Source organism: Astatotilapia calliptera, chromosome 16 (genome assembly GCF_900246225.1).
Source record: "Astatotilapia calliptera chromosome 16, fAstCal1.2, whole genome shotgun sequence".
Taxonomy (NCBI): Eukaryota; Metazoa; Chordata; class Actinopteri; order Cichliformes; family Cichlidae; genus Astatotilapia; species Astatotilapia calliptera.
The window spans coordinates 3,252,226-3,272,317 of NC_039317.1; the positions used below are offsets into that span (position 1 = coordinate 3,252,226).

The window sequence follows — 20,092 nt, forward strand, 5'->3', positions numbered from 1 at the left end:
ACGCAGTCTGATGTCTAAGCTTTAAATGAACAAGACTTACTTGTACATACACTTTGGCCATGTTTAATACAAACTCTGTCTCTTGCTCTATGGCAGCTGAGAGATGCTCCAGCCTCCCCATGCCTTTAATTGGATAAGTGGAAGAAAATGGGTAGGTGGATTCCAGCCCTTCTTACTCACAAAGTGTGTTTGCAAATGTGATTGCATTGAGGGGACAGTAAGTTGAGAAGGTCTGAAACTACTGTAGATATTTCAAGTACGGCAGGTTGTTTCAGTCATTACATGACCACTAAAATATACTTGGAAATATCTTTCCAGTTTTGCCACTAGGGGGAGGTGTTGCTCAAAAGATTATTGCAGTGCATTGGCACTGAAAGTGAGACAAATAATTTAAAGGACCTGGTAGTAAACAAAAGTTTATTTTCATATAGCCATATAGAAACAGAGTATAAATAGAAACAATGTATAGCAACAGAAACTTTACAAAAGAGAAATAATGTGATGCTTTTAATAATATTATTGGTAACTGCACTTCAAATGCAACAGATGTCCAATAAATATGTTCTATTATCTACAAAATCAACGTGTGTGCTGAAACTATGCAAGTCTGACCTAAAAAAGCCAGTTAGAGATGACAGACGATGCAATAATGTTTTAAGTTGAAACAAACAAAAAAACCCCGGCAAAAACTAAAGTACGCAATCCATCTTTGAACCTTCAGGTTCATCCATAAATTTACTGACTAACCAGATCTGACGCTGCTAAGTATAAAGCAGCGTACTATGCTATATAGGGAATGTTAAAGAACTGGATATGTGAAAGCATTTTTCTTCCCTTCACTAAGTGCTACAAAATACTCGTCTGTGCCAACTGCCCGGTGGGAGATGGGAAAGACACAAAAAGGTTTTGGGCCAAAGGAAGGTAGCACCAAGGACCAGCTGCAGGCCAGTGTGCATCATTGGAAAGCACACACCTGTTAGTAACCATACCCCTGGTGATAGCCATCCTGATAACCGTGTTCGTATCCATGATGATGGTAACCATAGCCACCATATTCGTCTTCAGGGCAGCGCATGCCAAGGCACTGCTGGATGGCCATCTCCTGTCTGCGGAGCTGCATAGAGTCTACCAGGTCATAGATAATGGCCATGGACCACATGGGTGAGGGGTACCAGCACTTAACATTGCCGTCCTTCCCCACCAGCAGCATGGAGAAGTATTCTGGGCTGATTTGGAAGTAGTTTCTCATGTCCTTCACGAGGGTAGCTGAGAGCCCTTCACGCTCCACGGTAGCACTCCCTGGATGGACCAGAGGATCAGGTTAGGAACAACCTATTAAAGAGTGAATTTCACAATAGATGTAGCACATCGACATTTTCCTCTTCCTCTAAACTTATCACACTGAACTCAGATACCAAAAAAGTAGAGACCTTAGCTTTCAGAAAATATATCTGTTCACTATTTTGTATTAAAAATTCTTACCATTGATAGGATAGAGCTCCAAGACTCCGCCCATATCTGGCAACTCTGTGCCAACCAGCTTCAGAATGGCGATGTGCCTCAGGCCTGTGTAACCATGGCAACCATTTTTTGAAAAGACATCAGAATGAGGCAAACAATTTTTAGACAACAGCATGACTTCAAATGAGAACAGCAGTATGCTGACCAACTGTTCCTTATCAGTCTGCTTATTTAGGCTGATTGTTACTTATTTGTTATTGGAACTGTCCTAAGCACTGGTCTCTAGGTAAAGGGAGGAGAATGTGATGGTGGTCCAGAAAGCCCTGCCAAAAAAGCTGTTTCCTCTGAAGCGAGAAAGCCCACATTAAACACAGGAGAACGCTGGCTTCACTTGGTGAGCGCCAAGTGCTGAATACCAGGATCAAACCTCTCAGGCCTTCAGCCCAGTCAGCAGGACAGGCCTTTGTGTGGGATGAGGGAGCGAGGGGGCAGCCCTGGGTGCTAAACCAGCCAAGAGCAACACACGAAGGGAAAAAAGTCCCAGTAGAACCTAAACTGGATCTAGTGATAAAGCAAGAAAAGCTGATTTTTTCAATCATCTGACTTGACTTAAATAAAAACAGTGTACACTCAAACAGATAAATGGTAGCACTTTCTAGGAAGTTATATTTCATGAGAGCTTTATAAGCTAGGACAAATGATAGATAATCTGTTAATGCTTCACAGATCAACAGTAAGCTAAAAATATTTTTTATCATTGCAAGGTTGTAAAAATTTGCTTTGGCTTAAATATAAACCCCTATTTAATGCCCCTGTGTACACACAGTGTATGTGTGTTTGAAGGTGAAACAGGCATGAAACATTCAAAAAGAGAGGGCAGTGAAAGATTACTTGTCATCTTGTTCACTAGCCCTTAAGGTCAGAAACTGATATAATGTAATTGTAGATTTATTGGCTGATTGTTACCAATAAAACATCTGACTCAAGGTCAAGCTCATACGCGTGAAAGACCATTTAGTGTTTTTTACAGACTATGTTAACCTGTATGAATATGCAGAAGCAACAAAAGTCTGAAGGGAGCCAGGAAGAAATGTCCAAAATCTTCAGCTTGTGCAAACAAAACAAAAACGTGAGGTTTATCTTGGGCAGAAAGTCCTGCTGACAGCAGTTATTTGGTTTCACAGAGAAGGAAAGTTCACCGTGGGCTATTTAAAGTTTACATGTATCTTCCACAAACCTGTCAAACATGTCAGGTTGTTGAGATTTGCAAAGTTGAGACAAATGCCTCTTTTTGAGATGTGCGATAATAACTTTCAAGTTACTGTGGAAAAGTTGACTAACCGGCCGGCTGAAAAGTCTCCTGCCAGGGGAGGAAAAGAAAAACAGTTCAGTTTTTTGCCAGTTCCGTCATCTGGGATCCTTCTCCACATCCACTGGTGAACATGCATTAACACACACATAGTGCTCATGTGCATAAACACAGGCTGATAACGTCTGGAAAGTTGCAGTAAACAAAAAAACATAACTTGTTCATTTGATTTCATTGCTTCTTCATTTGATTAACATATTCATGAATATTCTGACTAACATTTTGGCAAGCAGGGACATGACACAGGCCCGTGTGAAGAGAAGGTCACCTTGGAATAAACATGTCATCAGAGGGAAGTTTCATAAAGAGTTCTGCTCTTTTAGGTATTTCTTCCCAGGAAATGAATCTTTGTACTTTCGGACTTGCAGGAACAGAAGATTGTTATGGGCGGCTGTGCATCTTCCACTAATAGGAAGGTCAGTTGTTCAATCTCTTACAACATTTCTTATAGGGTACAGAGTACAGTGAACAGGCACATCGTGACCGTTTACGATAAATTAGACTAAGAAGTGTTAATCACACTAACAATCGGTTCATTGAGCCTGCAACTGTGTTTCTTATAGATTTGTTTTTTGGTTGCAGCAGGCAGCAGATTTTGGAGAAAAAAACCTACATCACCTAAACAGCACCTAGCAGCAGAGAGACACAATTAGAGCTTGGGTGGCGAGCATATTTGAGCTTTTAGCAACTGAAGTGACCTCTGAAAAGTGAAACTGGTTGACTTCTGGTGACTCACCCAGATTGCAGGCTTGGCTGTTGAGGGCGTAAGGCTGCTGCTGATAGGCCCACTCCTCGTCGTTGGGAGCGGAGATGATGAACAGGCGATGTCTCCATCGGAACCTGCAATCACAGAAAATTTGAGTCTGGATTTAAGTGGCACTTTGGTCCCGCAGTGAGAGCTCTGTACCAAGACAAGGAGTTTGTGCTTGTGTGCTACATATTCCCCCTATTACTGCCAGAGGGTGACAACCCGGAATTATGGTCAAAAACCTGCCAGATCTCTACACTGTGTTCGGGGGGGATTCAGGTCTCTATGGCAACAAAAGACAGCCTGTCTTTAGACATCTCCAGGAGAAAATGTGACTGAAATGATTCAGGCTTGAGGAATGGCAGGGTTTTTGTTACTTTTGATTTTCATGGAACACACACACATGCAGGCTGCTGCAGTCTGCCAAGTGCTGCTCAGAATTATTTAATTGTGGTCCAGCTGACTGCAACAGATATTTGACTGATGTGGACACACCATGATGAGACCACCCAGTAATTCCAACTACACAGACTATATTGATCCTTGGGGGAACAACCTATATATGGCATCAATCTCAATAAAATGTTGTAATAGAAACTGTACTGAATACCTCAATTTGTCATGGAAATCTTGCACCCATGGAATGGTTTGTGCATGTTATTTTTAAGCTACAAGTTAATGCTACATCAGCATGGGTGCTCTTATCCAGTGTTATTTTCACTGACCAATTATTTTTGTCATAATTTTTGTCAGTTACCTTTGTTTTCATGATGAAAGGGAGACAATAACTAACTAAAAACTAGTGCACGAGACAAAAAAGTGCGATGGAATATATTGATACTTTGGTGGGACGAGTTTGGAAGTGACCCAATCAGAGGTAATTGCCCTGTGCATAAAATGTGACCAAATATCGAAACCTGGGAGGAAGAGGAGAGTGAGCATATGCACACATTTCACATTTGATATCAAGGAAAATAAGATGGAAACAAACCTTTACACTTTCAATGATATTTAACAGACTAAAAATAGAAATAGACTGAAACTACAATATTTCAGATGCCTAAATTATGACTAAAACTAAATATTCAAAAGACTATGACTAAAATAATCAAAATTAAAAATGTAAAACAATCACAGCAGTATTCCTGTACACAAATCCATTCTTGTGTGATCCCCGAACAGTTTATGATTGCAGCTTATTAACCAAGCTTGCTAGTGTTAGCTAATAACTTTCTCAACCTCAACCTGAATTGTGTCTCCAAAAACACCACACCATAATGCTAAAATGTAAGGTTTTCAAAGCAAGTGGATCAGTGAATCAGTGGGTCTACAGGCTTTATTTACTGATCTCACTCATGGGCGAATATCAGCAAATCCCTGCTGATAGTTCTTATGATGTTTTTGTCAGAAAAAAAGGTTTTAATGTTTGTACATCCACAGTGTTTTGGTCATGCCCTATATTTCCATAGAAATCCTCACCTGGAGAGAAAGTTTTCCAAAGATCTGGGCTTGTCTTCCTTCTTACAGACCACTCCATCTCTCTTCTGCTGCTCCATCTCTCGCATTCGGGAGGAGAAGGTGTCGATGTAGTTAAATACAGCCTTCATGGCAATGGGAACCTCAAAGGATTGCTGACAAACAAGATTGACAAGAACCAGTCATACTCTCCCAAAGGTCGAGTCCGAGGTGAAACCACAGAATAAATAAATCAAAATCCCTGTCGACAAAAAATAAAACAATAAGTAGCACTACAGTACAGCGGGCATTAAAATAGAAATCCACTGCATGAAAATGGTGAAACTCCTTCCAGTAATGTGATTATATGAAGTTATGCATGTTAGTAAATGTGGTGTGGGCTTTATCACATCCCAGCAAATCTTTGTAACAACTTCTGGGAAGCAGCAAAACCGAGTATCTCATTTCATCCTAACTGGTCATAACACGAACATCTGAAACGCGCACAAAAATGTAACACACTTGCACATCTTCCTCAGGACATGCTGAAGTTGCCATTCTGATTCTTTCACACCTTTCCTTGCACTGCGCTCTCTGTCCTTTTTCTGTCTAATAAACACACCCACATCCGTGTACATTCACAGACTCCTCTGTCTCTGCTGCTGACAGCAGAGGATGTGAACACTGGCCTCTTTGATGAATCTGTCCGAAAAACAGGCTGGTGATTTATCCTGGCACATGCACACACACCCTTATACACAGATGTTGAGCAAATGTCATGTTGTGTAAATTTAAACAGTGTTTTAGTAAAAGCACCATGTTGGCAGTATTAGGGCAGAGAAAAAGAGAAATATTTAATGGAAGTGTAAGCAGATAAGTTGTGAATCAGTGAACACTGGAAGAGGACCAACTGACCAACAGCAGTGCTGTTAATCAAGGCTGTTTAAAAGTATTAGTCAAGACTATGTGAAAGGGCAAGTAAAAAAGTACGATTAAAATCCTCCCTGCTAAAATATCATAGTATATTTAGAGGTCTTTCACAATTCAGTGACTGAATCCCTTAAGGCTATGTTCCAGGAAGGCAGGACTTTTGACACAGCTGATCATGCAGTCTTGGTGAATATGCTACATGGCAACAGTCTTGTCCAATAACACTGTAACTTAGTTTTGAAATAACCATGACGTGTCTGCTTTCCTGGGTCTTCTTCTGTGTTTTTTCCTGTTTCCAAAGAAATGCCTTTGGATGTGTGTGTGCATCCAAAGGCACTTTGCATTGGTTACATTGTTGCTCTGCTTGGTTCCTTCTTATTTTTTGTATGTACATGTGTAACAGCCATACCCAGCACTGCCTTCACTTTCACAATATTTTACAAATATTTGTTTCCCAGAGTCAGAACAGACATTAAAAAGAAGCATTTACCGATGCTGGCTATGTTACGTGGCCTAATCTACAGGGGGATATCTTTTATGAGTGTTTTCCATTTCCCTGCATTGCTTCTCTTCTCTTCGTGTCATGTCAGCTATTTACAGTGCAGCTGACTGAGAAGAGCTTACACTGCAAATGCTTGTTAAAGGCTCTTTGAGACTGATGGTGGCCTAAAGGTTAGTGTGAGCCTGCTATTATAGTTACTCACAATGGCAACACATCACTATCATGCTAACCGTCTTGTTAGCATGTACTAATTAGTCCTAAACATAACATGGAGCTGAGGCTGTTTGGAATGTCACAGGGTTTTGACATCATATGTTTAGACTGTTTAGCTTACACGTATGTACCTCACTGCATGTTTATTGGGCACCGATGCATTACAAATATATATTTACTCATTTATTTTTTTTAACACCTTGTTTTGTGTTTTCTTAACACTTTACTAAAACAAGACCATTTAATTTTGGTATCTCACCATAGCACTTGCAACAGTTAAAACAAAGTTAATTTGGAGTAGAAACCAAGTGTAGACATATCAAGTGAACACTAGATATATCTGTATGCCCATCCACATTATCTTTGCCTATATTGACAGCTGTTTATCTCTCTGCTTCAAGCTTTACAGGTACATTAATGACAGTTCTCATATTTAGGCTAAAGATTATTCTCTCTCATTATTATTTCCTCTAGATTAGGGTTGTAGTGGAGATATCAAGGATAGGCACGGTTGTGGCACTGATTCAGTCTTTGAGCACTACTGTCACCCCGGTGTGTCAGCCAGAACACAACTTAAGGGCAAATTGTCGCAGAGTAGGGAAGAAGGAGCTTGAGGTTCGGTCTGAGGCACTTTATTGTCACGACTCAATTTCTGGGGCTGTAAAACCGTTGCATGTGTATGTGTGTGGTTTTACATAACATCCCGCAGGAATCAGTGCACCCCACCGGACCAACACTGCTCATCGGACCTTAAACTGCCCACCTTACTAACCGGATGATGTCACCATACGGTGGGCTGGCCCAAACTGACAGAAGATTGAATATTAAATGAACAGTAGATAAACTTATATAAACTTATGAACACCAATAGAATTATCCTATGAACTTTGGGGCCTTTTATACAAGGGTCAGTCAACTCCAGGCCTCAGGGGCTGGTGTCCTGCAGGTTTTTGATCTCACCCTGGGTCAGCACACCTGAATCAAACGATTGGTTCATTACCAGGCCTCTGGAGAACTTCAAGACATGCTGAGGAGGTTATTTATCCATTTAAATCAGCTGTGCTAGATCAAGGACAAGGGTACACACATGTATATTTATATGGCTCTTTGAGAGGCTATTGATTGACAGCAATGCATTCCCAAGTCCCTCCAACAGGACTTGAAATTGGTGTGAAATAGAAGAGCTGCCCAAAAACATGTAACTTTTAAGAATTTCATCACAGCGTGAAACTACAGTTCTCAAAAAAGCTCACCACACCACCTTCTTCCCCCTCATTTAGGGGACATCTTTATATTTTAGAGTGAAAAAACTGCTTGACTTACATGCAGTGCTTTAAGTGGGCCGGTACGCGCCGGTACTCAGTACCGCCACTTCTAAATATAGCTCTTGAGAGTACCGCCACCTCTCCATGCGCCCAGAACGTGCTTTTAGCGTACCGGTACTCTCATTTGCACATCTGTTATAATCGTTTGGCTGCGCTGCCGCTTTTCAGAGCGCCCTTCACAAGCACGCTTCCTAATTCGTCCCACCGAGAGCAGAGACTACATTACCCATACACCAATGTGTTTTACAAGTGAAAAGCGCATGCGTCGCTTTTGCCGTTGTCATGTCAACTCAACGTGGTCCGGAGAGGGTGTGTAAAACGCGCAAACAGCTGCTCGGTTAAAATACAAAAACAATGAACACTTAATATGCTCTCCTGGCTTCAGACTCTGAGTAGTAAAAGAACAAGGTCAGAATCAGAGGACTCGCTGGCTGACACCCCACCAAGCCAGAATGATATCGCTGCAGGTCAGACGCAAGCTAATGAAAGCTGCACTAGTGCCGCAGCCGCGGACGACGGCACTTTTTGCGACGCCGAGGACGAGAATGACACCATTTCTACCGATGACAACAGCCGCGTTAGCGAGCATGAGTGGCCAGAATGTTGGTCCCAAGCACAAGTCCGGTATTTCTCCACAAATTACAAGTGGCTGATCAGCAGAAATCAAAAGTTGGGTCGTAGTGTGTGTAGTCAAGTTTGTTCTCGCGTGGACATGTAGCAAGGGCAGAGAGTGTCGCAGGAGTGGAGTGGGTGCTTAATCTCGTCTTTTGGAAGGGACAAGGCTGCACAACAAAACTCACTACGAAAGAAAATAAAAGAGCACAGAGACTCAATTTATCACAAGAAAGCAGTTGAAATAAAAGAGAAGGCAACACAAAATACAATGCAAAAACACAATGAAGATATGAGAAAGGCTGACTACGCTTCAACTTCAATGTGTTTAGAACAGCTTATAAGATTGGCAAGCATGGGTGTCCCTTTACAGACATGCCAATAGATGTCCAGTTGCAAGTCTTAAATGGTGTCAAGATGGGCAGAGTTTTGCACTCTAATAACTCATGTGCAAATATACTGGATCACATTGCAGCTGAAATGAAAAAGAAGGTAGTCAATGACATAGTGATGAATGAAAGAAAATTGTGTGTGCTCATTGATGAATCCACTACAATAAGTGGAAAGTCTGTGCTTGTCGTGTGCCTGCGGTCAGCTATTTCCAGTGAAAATCCAGACACAATATTTTTTGAACTGATTGAGCTGCAGGGGATCACAGCAAAGGACATCACTGAAGCACTGTTAGGATGTCTTCATAATAATGGCTTTGACCCTCACTACCTACAGGAACATTTGTTGGCATTTGCTTGTGATGGAGCCTCAGTGATGCTTGGGAGGAAAGCAGGAGTTGCTGCGCAGCTTTGTTCCAAATTCCCTTACCTGTTTGTCTGGCATTGTTCCAATCAGACTGGAACTGGCAGTTTGTGATGTTTTGAAGGAGGTAGGAGGAATCAACCACTTTAAAATATTCTTAGATCAGCTTTACTCCCTCTGCCATGCATCACCAAAAAACCAAAGGGAGTTAACCGAGAGTGCTCACAATGTTGGACAACGTCTCCTTGTGATAGGCCGTGTTTATCAGTGCATTGGGTTGCTTCAAGTGAGAGAACAGTGAAAGCAGTATGGGAGAACTACCAAGCTCTGCAGGTACACTTTACAAGTGCTGCTGCTGATAGCAGCAGTGACTCAAGAGAGAGAGCAAAATACAAATTAGTTTATAATTTATTTTATATACATTTTGTTAAAAATAAATTTCAATACCTTTTTGCACATTTTATTTATGTTCAGTAGCTCTTTCTAGCTCAAGCAAATCCGCAAACTAATAAAATGATTTATTATTTTGTATAAGGTTGTCTGTTGACTGTTGTATATAAAACCCATTCAATAGTTGTTGTTACCTCAGGGGAGGCGGGAAAAAAAATAGAGTACCGGCACCTCTTTTGGGCCACTTAAAGCACTGCTTACATGCTTTCCAAATTCACACCGCATTAATTTAAGTATTCAACAAGCTAATTGATCTACACAGCACGGCCATTCTGTTATGGGGCTGCCCATCGCATTCTAGCCCCTTTATTATCAATATAACATGCCTTGATGAGACTGTGGTCTGGCACTATTTACCTAAATCTGAATTAAATTATTCACAAGTCACTACAAAAGGTATACTTGTGTTTAATTTGGCGTATTTGATGCTCTTCCCGACACAGCTGTCAAGGGATTTTTTTTTTTTTTTTTTCCTCCTCCTGGTACTTAAATGGGGATCTTTCACTGTTAGGCAAATGTGCAAACCACTACACTATAGAGCCACAGCCTTCACATAATCATCCTATACTGCTTAGAAAGAGTAAGTCTCTACCTTGACTCTCATGTCAGTGTCTGTGAGGACCATGTAGAACTCCTCGTAGGTCATGCCAAACTCTTTCCTCAGCTCTGTGATCAGATCCTGGTTCACCAGGTCTTCCTGACGAAGGCCCTTCATAGGCTTGTCATTCTCTGGAGAAATAAAGGCACATTAGACAGATTCAACATCTACTTTCCTACTTTAAAGAGGGTACTAATTTCCCCTTTAAAGAAAATCAATTAACTGTTAAAATCAAAGGAACATAACATTTATTATATTTGGAATCTTAGTGAAATGGTCCAAAAGTCAAATGTAAATCTAATATATTGCCTGGAATATCAGATTGGAAAAATTGGGGAAAGAAGGAAAACTGCACACTATTGGTTAATCTGTCTTCTGTCATGTCTCCCTCCCCTCACTGCCAGTCGGTTGCAGCAGATGGCTGCCTCTCACTGAACCTGAGGTTTCTTCCTGTTCAAAAGGAGATTTTTTTTTTTTTCTTCTTCTCACTGTCACCAAGTGATAGCTCATCTTCTGAATGTTGGTTTTTTTTCCCCCTGACAATTATTCAAATGGTTATGGCTTCAAAAGGCTAGAAAAGTACAGGGAAGATACAAAAACAGCTTAAGACATGTTAGTCGTATTTCTTAACGTAAAATGAAGAGCAATTGTTTCCCAGTTAACATGCTTACTCCTCTTGTAGTTTAGTCATCTATGCTGATTTCAAAAAACTGCTCCTTTAACAAATTTGTCTGAGAAGTTTAAGAATTAGACTCTTGAGTGAAGAGCAGAACTGAAGCATGCAGAATGAATCGGGGACAAACTGGACAAACAGCAGCTGAGATCTAAAAGGGTTGGATGTCTCAGAAGTCTAATGGAGCTGGTGTTTATGCAGACCAAAGCCTTTAATCATAGCTCCTTCCGTGTGTGTGTGTATGACATACGGACCACAGAACAGTGTGTTCTTGGTGGCTGGTTTGCCCACTCTCTGCTGTGTAATGTGTATGAGCAATCAAGTCAGGAAACCCCCAGTACATGTAGGTGGCAGAGGACAGACTGTACACACAGATATGTACAGCAAACACTCTTTAATATGGTCTATAACATACACATGGCCGACCAGGCTACAACCCAAAGATGAAGTCACTGTAAGCAGAGGAGGGGCAATGCTGAAAGGACCAGCTGTTTGTCTGTGCACTGTGATCACACACACAGTGAGTTTCTCTCACTTCCAAGGACTCTTATGTTGACTTCCATTTACTTTCTTGAGATTCATTTACATACTGTTGCTTAGCTTAACCTAAACTTAAATCAAGCCTTCATAATTAAAATGAATGAAGACTTACCAACAGAGGTGGGCCACAACAATGTGACTACATAAAAACATTATGTCTGGATAAAACCTCATCTGCACATTGAGTGACACACTTAAAAAGCTTAACAAAGAGCAGTTAACACACATCAACCGCAGCCTCTGGTTTGAGACGGCTATAAAATGTCTCAAAATAGAAGCCAAGCACAAATGACGCAGTGCGTCTCACAAAAACAGCAGCAGTTTTGTTGCATTTGAACAAGTAGGTTTTCAAGCACTGTTATAACTGCTCTCTGTGTGCATGTGGGTGTGATGAATTAAATGTCTCCAGCTTACACATCAACTCCACAGGAGATGATGCACAGGAAAGGTATGCACTCTGGTTTGCTCTCCCGGTACATGTTATACAGACTCCTGTACTTCATAGCTGCTGAACTCATCACATTTTGGATTGGAAGCTGAAGGCATTCCTACCTCTAGCTACAGATAAAGTGTAATTACTAAAATAAGCAACGGTATTATGGTAAATGAGCCGAATCTAACATCACTGAATTCAGAGGTCAACACTGTTTAGTATCACCTGCACAGAGAAGCACAAAACACTGTGGCTTTGGCAGAGTCGGTGCACATTCTGGATGTCACTGTGGGAGCAGAGATCTCTGCTGAACACATTTAGTTTGACATAATGTGAGGAAGGTAAAACAAGGACAGGACAGCAGATGTGGCAGGAGACACTTTTCCTTGCCACAGTCTCAGTATGGACAGCACTCACACAACATTTCCCTGAAAAATGGTATTTTAAGGCAAATCACATCTACTGTATTCCTAAAAACATGCAAACTTACTTACATTTATGACAGAATGCCCGAGTCTGTTTATTTCAGTGCTAAGTAGAGAGAAAATGCTTTCCTTTTTGGTGATAACCACAATTGTTATCAACAACCCTCCGGTGTAAGAGAAAGAGTTTCACTGTGAAGGAGATTAGTGGTGAGGTCAGTGAGAACATGTGGCTGGAACTTCATCTAAGATGACATTACCTTTGCCTCTCAAAGCCTTCTACTGATCTGAAATACAGGACTAGAAAGACAGATCCTATTTCTTACATTCTTTCATATTGCTTCCAGTCAGGGCTAGATCGGGAAACCCTGAATCATCCCTCAGTCATGCTGCTGTGGGCTCAGGCTGATGGGGGACTTTGCAAAACACTCTGAGCATCGCACTGAACAACTCTCTGAGCTTCTCTGCTCACTTATTTGTCTTCTCTTTCCAGCAGGTTGCGCCTTGTTCTCCTCTCTTTCTCCTCACTTGCCCAACTGTCTCACCCTGAAGTGGTTCTGTCAGAAATCTCTTCTTGTTAAAAAGTTCTTCCTCCCCACTTTCACCAAATGTTTACTTGCAGTTTACTTGGTATCTGATCATTGGGGTTCTCTCTTGTATTGCAGGGTCTTTAGTATATAAAACAACTTGGGATGGCTGTTGTTGTAGATCGGGGCAATAAAAATAAACCTGGACTAACTGCTTTGTTGTTCTGTATTTCTAGTTAACATGTTTGTTTGTTTGTTTGTTTGTTTTTGTGTGGTGCACAGAAGTTCCCACTGTTGTGTTACTGGTTTAATATTGTTTTCCTCATACTACACGTGAGTATTCTGTGTCTTCGCAAAGTAGAACAGAAAAGCGGCAGCTCTTAAAATGACAGGAAAAGCATTTAGCTGGATCTATGATGACTCTGTCATCCTAAGGAAGATTTACTGACAGCGGAAACATGACTTTGATTTAGAATTACAGCCTTCTGCTGGTTAACTGCAGTGTTTTGCTGCATGGAAGGGCTGTTTGGGAAATCCATCTTCAGTGCTGGAAACTTCAAAAATGTTTCATTGTTTCAAAATGTTGCAGTTGAGAAATGCTGCACGTCCGGAAAACATCTGCTCCAAATTGAGAGCCACATGAGCTATTCAAAAAAGGTGCCTGGCTGAGCAACTGAAAGACTTGCTACAGTTAATAGCGATTGTGGCATATACCATGTCAAAACAAGGAGCAAAAAAACAAAAACGTATTGAACCCTCTCATACTGCATATGGAACTACTTACCTATCTGATAGTGGTCGATTTTCATGGTGGAGTTGGTCAAAGAGCCAAAAATAGTTATGATAGAAACTTTCCTGATGGCCATCTCACACACAGACTCCAGGTACTCATCCCTCTGCTGAACATACATACTGAGCTCCTCACTGGGGGATGTAATCAGCTGGAGGAAGGGAGGGAGTGGAAACAGGGAGGTTAGAGTATCCTGTGTATGCTGTGACACGCGCGCGTGCAAATACAGTGTGCTGCAGAGGTGATGTTTACATTAACCTGTAGGCGGACGATGGGGCATATTTTCCCAGCCTGTTCACAGCACCACTGTGATAAGAATCTATGCTGGCTGCAAAACAGAGCCGCACAGTCTGTTAGCTCACAGCTGTGCAGTCTTTCAAATACCTGGATGATGGTTGTGTGACCTACCCTACCACTTCACTATACAGAAGTGACACTGTACAATAAATGGTACAGAGGTGCTTACCTGTTTGTTGACTAGTGAAAAATTAATCAACAATAAATGATTTGTCCTGATGTGAGTCTTTAGAACATTTCAGTACTCTGTCTTGGAAAACAAAGTCTTTCCTTATTGGAGCCGCACCAACTGTAGGTCACTTCCTTCTGCTCCACACTGCCAGCTGCTCAGTGACTCAGAATGGTGTAATGCTCAACTTCCCAACTCAAAACCTATCAAGCCAATCAAAATTTGAAGTCCAGAATAAAAGCACTAATTTCATGTTTGACTAATGAGTTTGGCTGATGGCTGTGTCTTTTAATTTCTCTTATAGCTGCATTCATTACTGTAGTGCTGATGTGTTTCTTTAAAGAAACTGTTTGAGATTTTAGGGAATTTTGCTTATTTGCTTCCTTGCTGCAAGTTGGATGAAGAGATTGATCCCATTCTCGAGGTTGTTTGGGAAATATATATATATAGCTAGCTATTGGCCAGTTAGCTTAGCATAAAGCTGGCTGATAGTTGTATTTGACAGAAAACTCAGTTAATTACTGAGGAGATATTTAGATTATTACAGAAAGGAGGCAACATCAATTAATTACTGAGGTAATGCTAAATCAGAAATTAAATCACATATCATGCTTCATCTGTTGGAGCCATTTTTGGCTGGGTGCAGAGAAGTCCATGCCATCTGCTTATCAGAGGCCCATGGTCTGATATTTGTATTCATCTGTATTTTGGCAAGAAATCAAATAAGCACTTTGGCCAAAATGTTAAACCTGTCCTCACACTTAGCGATGGTGCTCTGAGTACTGACATTTCCCTCTGGCCAAAGCTCGAAACCTGGAGTTTTGCCAGGTGAAAGAGCCTCTTGTGAACTGTCAGTATTATGTCATGCTCTCACCAGCAGCCGCCTCCTGTTTTCAAAGTAATCCAGAAAGGAGGCAAGGGCACTCTTTGGTGGTGGCGTTGGCTTTTTAGTGGGCTTTGGATAGTCCACTTTCTCCGGGTACTTTGACGCCTTCTTTCCATTTTTCTTTCCCCCGATCTTTCCCTCCTTCCCTGGCTTTCCTCTTCTGTCGGCTTTCTTGGCACCCTTGTCATTCTTTTTCTTCTTCTTGTCATGCTTATCGTGCTTTCCCTTCCTGGTAGGAGTGATAACAGTGATGACTTCTGGCTCCTCTGGATTGTTTGCTGTTGGCTTGCTAGGCTCATACTTGTCTTCATACTCGTTAGTCAACACCTGCGCACAAAAGCAGATATTATTTTTCATTTTGTTCACTGATTCAAACACTGTGAGAATGATTTGGTCTTGAGCTGGTGTCGTGGTAAACTTTTCTTTGTACACACAAAAAATGATGGTGAAATGAGTTATGTTGGCTGCTAAACAGCTATTTCATTTGAAAAGCTCCAATGAAAATCAATTAAAGTAATCAGCAAGAAGTGTGCTGCATATGTACTCATGGATATTATTTATAAATTTATGTAATGTATGGTTTTAGCACTAATATATACCCAGGTGTTTTGTATTCTATAAATAGCATGAATCTGAAACCCATTAAAATACAAAGTCAATCTATTAAATCTATCTTTAAAATGAATGTTACAGATTACCTTGTCTCCACCGTTCTTCTTCTTGGTGGGTTTGGTCTTTGGGAGTCTATGTGTGATGGGTAGCTTGCGGCTGTGTGGATCTCTGTTGAGTTTGTCAGTGCGGTTATCTCCAGCTGGGGTGGTTTTCGGTGGGTACCGTTCCCTTTCTCTGCGGTTGTAGTAGTATGGATCAGCGGTAGTTCTTGGCAGTGGGAGCCACAGGGCTGTGGTAGGAGCTCTGGTCGTTTTCTGAGTGGTGGTAGTAGTGGGCCTTTTTGTGGTGGTTGGTTTTCTGGTTGTTGTTGTAGTTGTTGTTGCTCTGGTTGTTGTAGTAGTCGTAGTGGTGGTCGTGGGCTGGGTTGTTGTTGTTGTTGTTGTTGTAGTGGTAGTAGTTGTGGTTGGTTGTGTAGTTGTTGTTCTGGTGGTGGTTGTAGTAGGTCGAGTTGTTTTGCTATTTGAGTTTAGTTTTATTGTAGGTGTGTCAGGAACTGGCAAGATGGAGACAGAGATCACAGGTAAACATTTCATTTTGCATACACTCAAAAAAAAAGATTATTCACCCTAATAAACATGAAGCAACAATTTTGAATAAAACACAACTGAAATAAATACAATTTAAGATTAACTTAAATTCAAATTCAAACTTTTAATTGAAATAGTAAATTCCTAAGGAAAATGTGCTTTGTATAAACTGAATGTATACTATTTAAGCAAATTTAATTTGAGCAGATTCCATTAAATGTAACATTACATTGTACTTATGTAACAATTTAATGTTATGCGTCATCAGTGTATACTGTTAAAAAAAACAACCTTTGTAAAACTACAGGAATTTTAGTACAGTAATATACTGTACTCAATTTTGTTTCTGAGTACAGCTGCACACTGTAAACGATATTATAAAAAATATGAACAGCAAGATACAACATAATTTTACAAAGAGGAATTTTTTTTTTCTTTTTTGGTTTAAATCCTGGATTTAACAGTGTTGTGAGAGTTTTTCAGTTATTTGGTGTTTAGAATTTGTTTGTTTCTGTATGAGGTGTTTTTAAGAGACTGCGTGACTAAGAGTAGGGTTAAGGTTCAGCTGGCAATGCATTATAATGGCACAGAATCTTTTAGGCAGTAATCTGAGATAGTAATAAACTATAATGAACTACTGACAGTGTTACTTAGTAAAAGCTATATTCTACATTACCAGTACCATAAAGGTTTTTACAGTGAGGAAGTTGTTGTAGTTTATAGGAGGGCACTGAACACTGTAACAGCTGACAAATCTAGCTGCCAGCCCCCTGAAAACCCTGAGTGCCATTATTCACATTATTCAAACTGGTCTAGAACCTGAGGAAAGGTTGAGTGCCAACTTGATCTCATGGCTGCCCTTCCTGGTGTAACCATCCAGTTTATCCAGGCTGCAGACTGACACTAAGATCGTACAAGTCTGTTTGCAGCTCTCAAACCAAAGATCTTTTGTTTATAGGGCACATGTGGTAATCACTGCACCATGGATATATTCTAGAAAGGTTCAATGTTAATTAAGAAGTTTTAAAACTAAAAAGTGTGGATTTCCCTGCTGTGAAAACAAACATGTTGAAAAAATGTTTATCATGGTCATTCTCACCTGCAAGTGTGCCTTCTTCCACTTGTCCCTCCACACCTGCTCCTTTACACTTCTGGATGAAGCCTTTCTGGCGGAGCTTCTCGAGCTTCCTCATGGGTGACTGGTCAATGACCTCATACATGGCCTCCAGCCTCACAGGGTAGGGATATCTCTCTTCCACCTGCAGGGTTTTCTTCAGAAGCACCATTCCAAACTTGCCTGCAGTTCAACACATTAATAGATTAAGGATATGATATGGTTAATATCAGCACCTGCAATGACGTTTTGACCCATGCACAAGTTGAGACAGAGGCTTATGCTGTCTACCTTCTTACCTTTCTCTAGTTTTAGGAAGTTCATTAGTCTGGGGATGAGTGCAGTATCTAGTGGCTCCTCCATCACTTTCCCCTCTGTTGTGATTCTCCGGACCTTGCCTCCCATCTCTCCTTCTTGGTGAAACATGACTATCTGGTTGACGTGTCTTTCTGCCAGCTCGCAGTAGACATCTGGCTTCAGTAGTGACATCATCAGTCGGTAGTAGCCGTCTGAGTCATGGGGCGCCGAGATAACGAGGACTCGGTTTTTTCCTGCAAAGCTGGCCAGCAGATTTGGTGACCCGGCGCTGCTGGGCATGCGGGTAACTCTGGCTCTGGCTCCTGGAGTACCTTCATCTGTCAGTTGACGGGACAAGCCAATCTGTCCATTCGTCCCTATCCTTCGCAACCGGCCTCCTGCTTTCTTGACTCCCTCCAGGTTCCCCGACCTGGCGGTAAGCGGAATCGCCTCGTCTGCCTGCACATTTTGTGCGTTCTTGTTGCTGTGCACCGAGATTGCCGAAGCATATCCAGGGCGCAAACGTCCCTGAAAGCGTCGGCGCAGTTGCACCCGCTTGAGGTGAGTCTGTTTGTCGGCTTGGGTCCAGGTAAGCAGATATATCAAAGCTAAACTGAGAACAAAACCCCTCATTGTTGTGTGAAATTAAAGTAGGCTAAACACTCACTGCCGTAAATGCAAAGATCCAGTGGTGGATCCTTGAACCTGTGCGTCTTTAGCGCATCTGAGGGTGACAATCAATTAATTCCAGATGAAGAGTGCAGCGCGCGCGGGATCGGCACATAATCTGCCAATGACCACTTTCAGAGCATGACTTCTACTGAGGAAATCCACGTTGCTGTCTGCCTTTAATCTGGCAAACAATACGAACACGAGAAGAGCTCAGAGCACAGATCTACAACTTCATCTCAGCAGCACTTTCGTTTCCAACTCACAGAACAGAAGATCAGAAGCGTCGATCATTGCAGTTATAATCTGCAAACATCCTCAAGTGGCTCAGAAAAAAAAAATCTATCACCGCGGGATACACTCAATAAAATCCTACAGTCCTAGAGTGAAAGGTTAAGGACCACGTCACATCTCCAAAATGCAAAATTTGTTTACGCCCTAATTACGTCTCAACTAGTCAAAGTTCTTTTGGGCTCTGTTTATTTCCCACAACAATAAGTCTTCTGGCTGCAGAAATAGTGAAGATCCCTCAAAATGCAAGACAGTTAGTCTGAGCTGGAAACCTGCGCTTAGACTGTGCAGAGGAAAAGCGAATCTGCCTCTTCTCAGGTCTCCCCTTTGGCAAATCGGAGCTCTAGAGGTTTTCCCAGAAACGTCCACACTAACCTCAGCCTCCGGACTCTTGGCGACGCAATGTCAGGACCTGCCCCGGGACATTCGGTTGCCAGTTCACTCTGCAACACTCCTTTCACTGGAAGGTTCTTTATGGGAAACTGGTCAGAATGAGGTGGGTTGCACTCAAAAACACATTAAGTAGCTGAGGAAGATTTAAGAAAGAAAAAAGTAAAGGAAAAAGTTTACTCCCCTGCTGGCCAGATCTCCGGGAAGAGAAATCCCCATAATCTTACACAGTGTCAAGTTCCCCCTTTTAAGGCGAAAGAGGAACGCCCCCAAATTCGATTTCTTTCTACCAGCATATTCCACCTCCTCATTTTCATTCGATTTAAATTCACAGCATGACCGCCTCTTTCATCTTATTCTAAATGTCACTGCGAAAAAAGGAGAAGAAAACGCCAAAAGATTAATATTTCCAAAATAACGCAACTGCAATGATCGCCCTTGCTCTTTTATGATGTTTCTTGAACCCAAATCAGTGTTTCTCAATTTCCTCTATGAAAGTTTCCTAGGTTGGCTTGTAATTAAGGCCTAAGTAAAGAAAAGAAAGCCACCAAGTCTAAACCACATCCACTCTCACCCCAAAGACAAAATACTACCTCAGCATAAACAAAAAGGAATAGCTGCCACATTTCTATACACACAGAAAATATATCATGCCATGCAACAACCATCTTCATCTTTCTTCGAGTGATGTTAGTGTTTAGATGCAGCTTTAGATTAGATTTCACTTTTGGTCCTTTCCGTCCACAATTACAGCAACGTGGCATTATTGATGTTTCGTAGATGACATTGCCACTTGTAATGACACTTTTCTTGATCCTGCAAATGCTGAAAATCTGATTACAAATACACACAATCAAATCAGCAAAAGACTTTGTGAGCTTATTCCACTTTACTATTCCTCTCACACGTATAAAAATTGAAACAACTTGTGAAGGGAAAGAAATGCAAGCTTTCTGCAGCTTACTGCAAGTAAACTCTA

At 41.4% G+C, this 20,092-nt stretch overlaps 1 protein-coding gene across 1 annotated transcript; it reads right to left on the reverse strand.

Moving 5' to 3' along the window:
* Positions 1-400: 400 nt before the first annotated feature.
* Positions 401-19,345, reverse strand: ccdc80 (coiled-coil domain containing 80). Its single transcript, XM_026144280.1, has 10 exons — positions 17,766-19,345; positions 17,452-17,649; positions 15,852-16,318; positions 15,142-15,480; positions 13,796-13,952; positions 10,411-10,547; positions 5,058-5,209; positions 3,567-3,670; positions 1,483-1,566; positions 401-1,299 (listed from the first exon to the last, which is right to left on the reverse strand). Exons 1-10 carry the CDS (start codon positions 18,394-18,396, stop codon positions 977-979), a joined length of 2,592 nt encoding a protein of 863 aa, XP_026000065.1. The 5' UTR covers positions 18,397-19,345; the 3' UTR covers positions 401-976.
* Positions 19,346-20,092: the final 747 nt, after the last annotated feature.

Excerpts from the sequence above, each read along its gene's own strand:
- ccdc80 (XM_026144280.1), bottom strand. The coding sequence starts at position 18,396 with ATGAGGGGTTTTGTTCTCAGTTTAGCTTTGATATATCTGCTTACCTGG. Across the intron at positions 16,319-17,451 it reads GGAAGAAGGCACACTTGCAG|TTCCTGACACACCTACAATA; the intron begins GTGAGAATGACC and ends CCATCTTGCCAG. Across the intron at positions 1,300-1,482 it reads GGAGCTCTATCCTATCAATG|GGAGTGCTACCGTGGAGCGT; the intron begins GTAAGAATTTTT and ends TGGTCCATCCAG.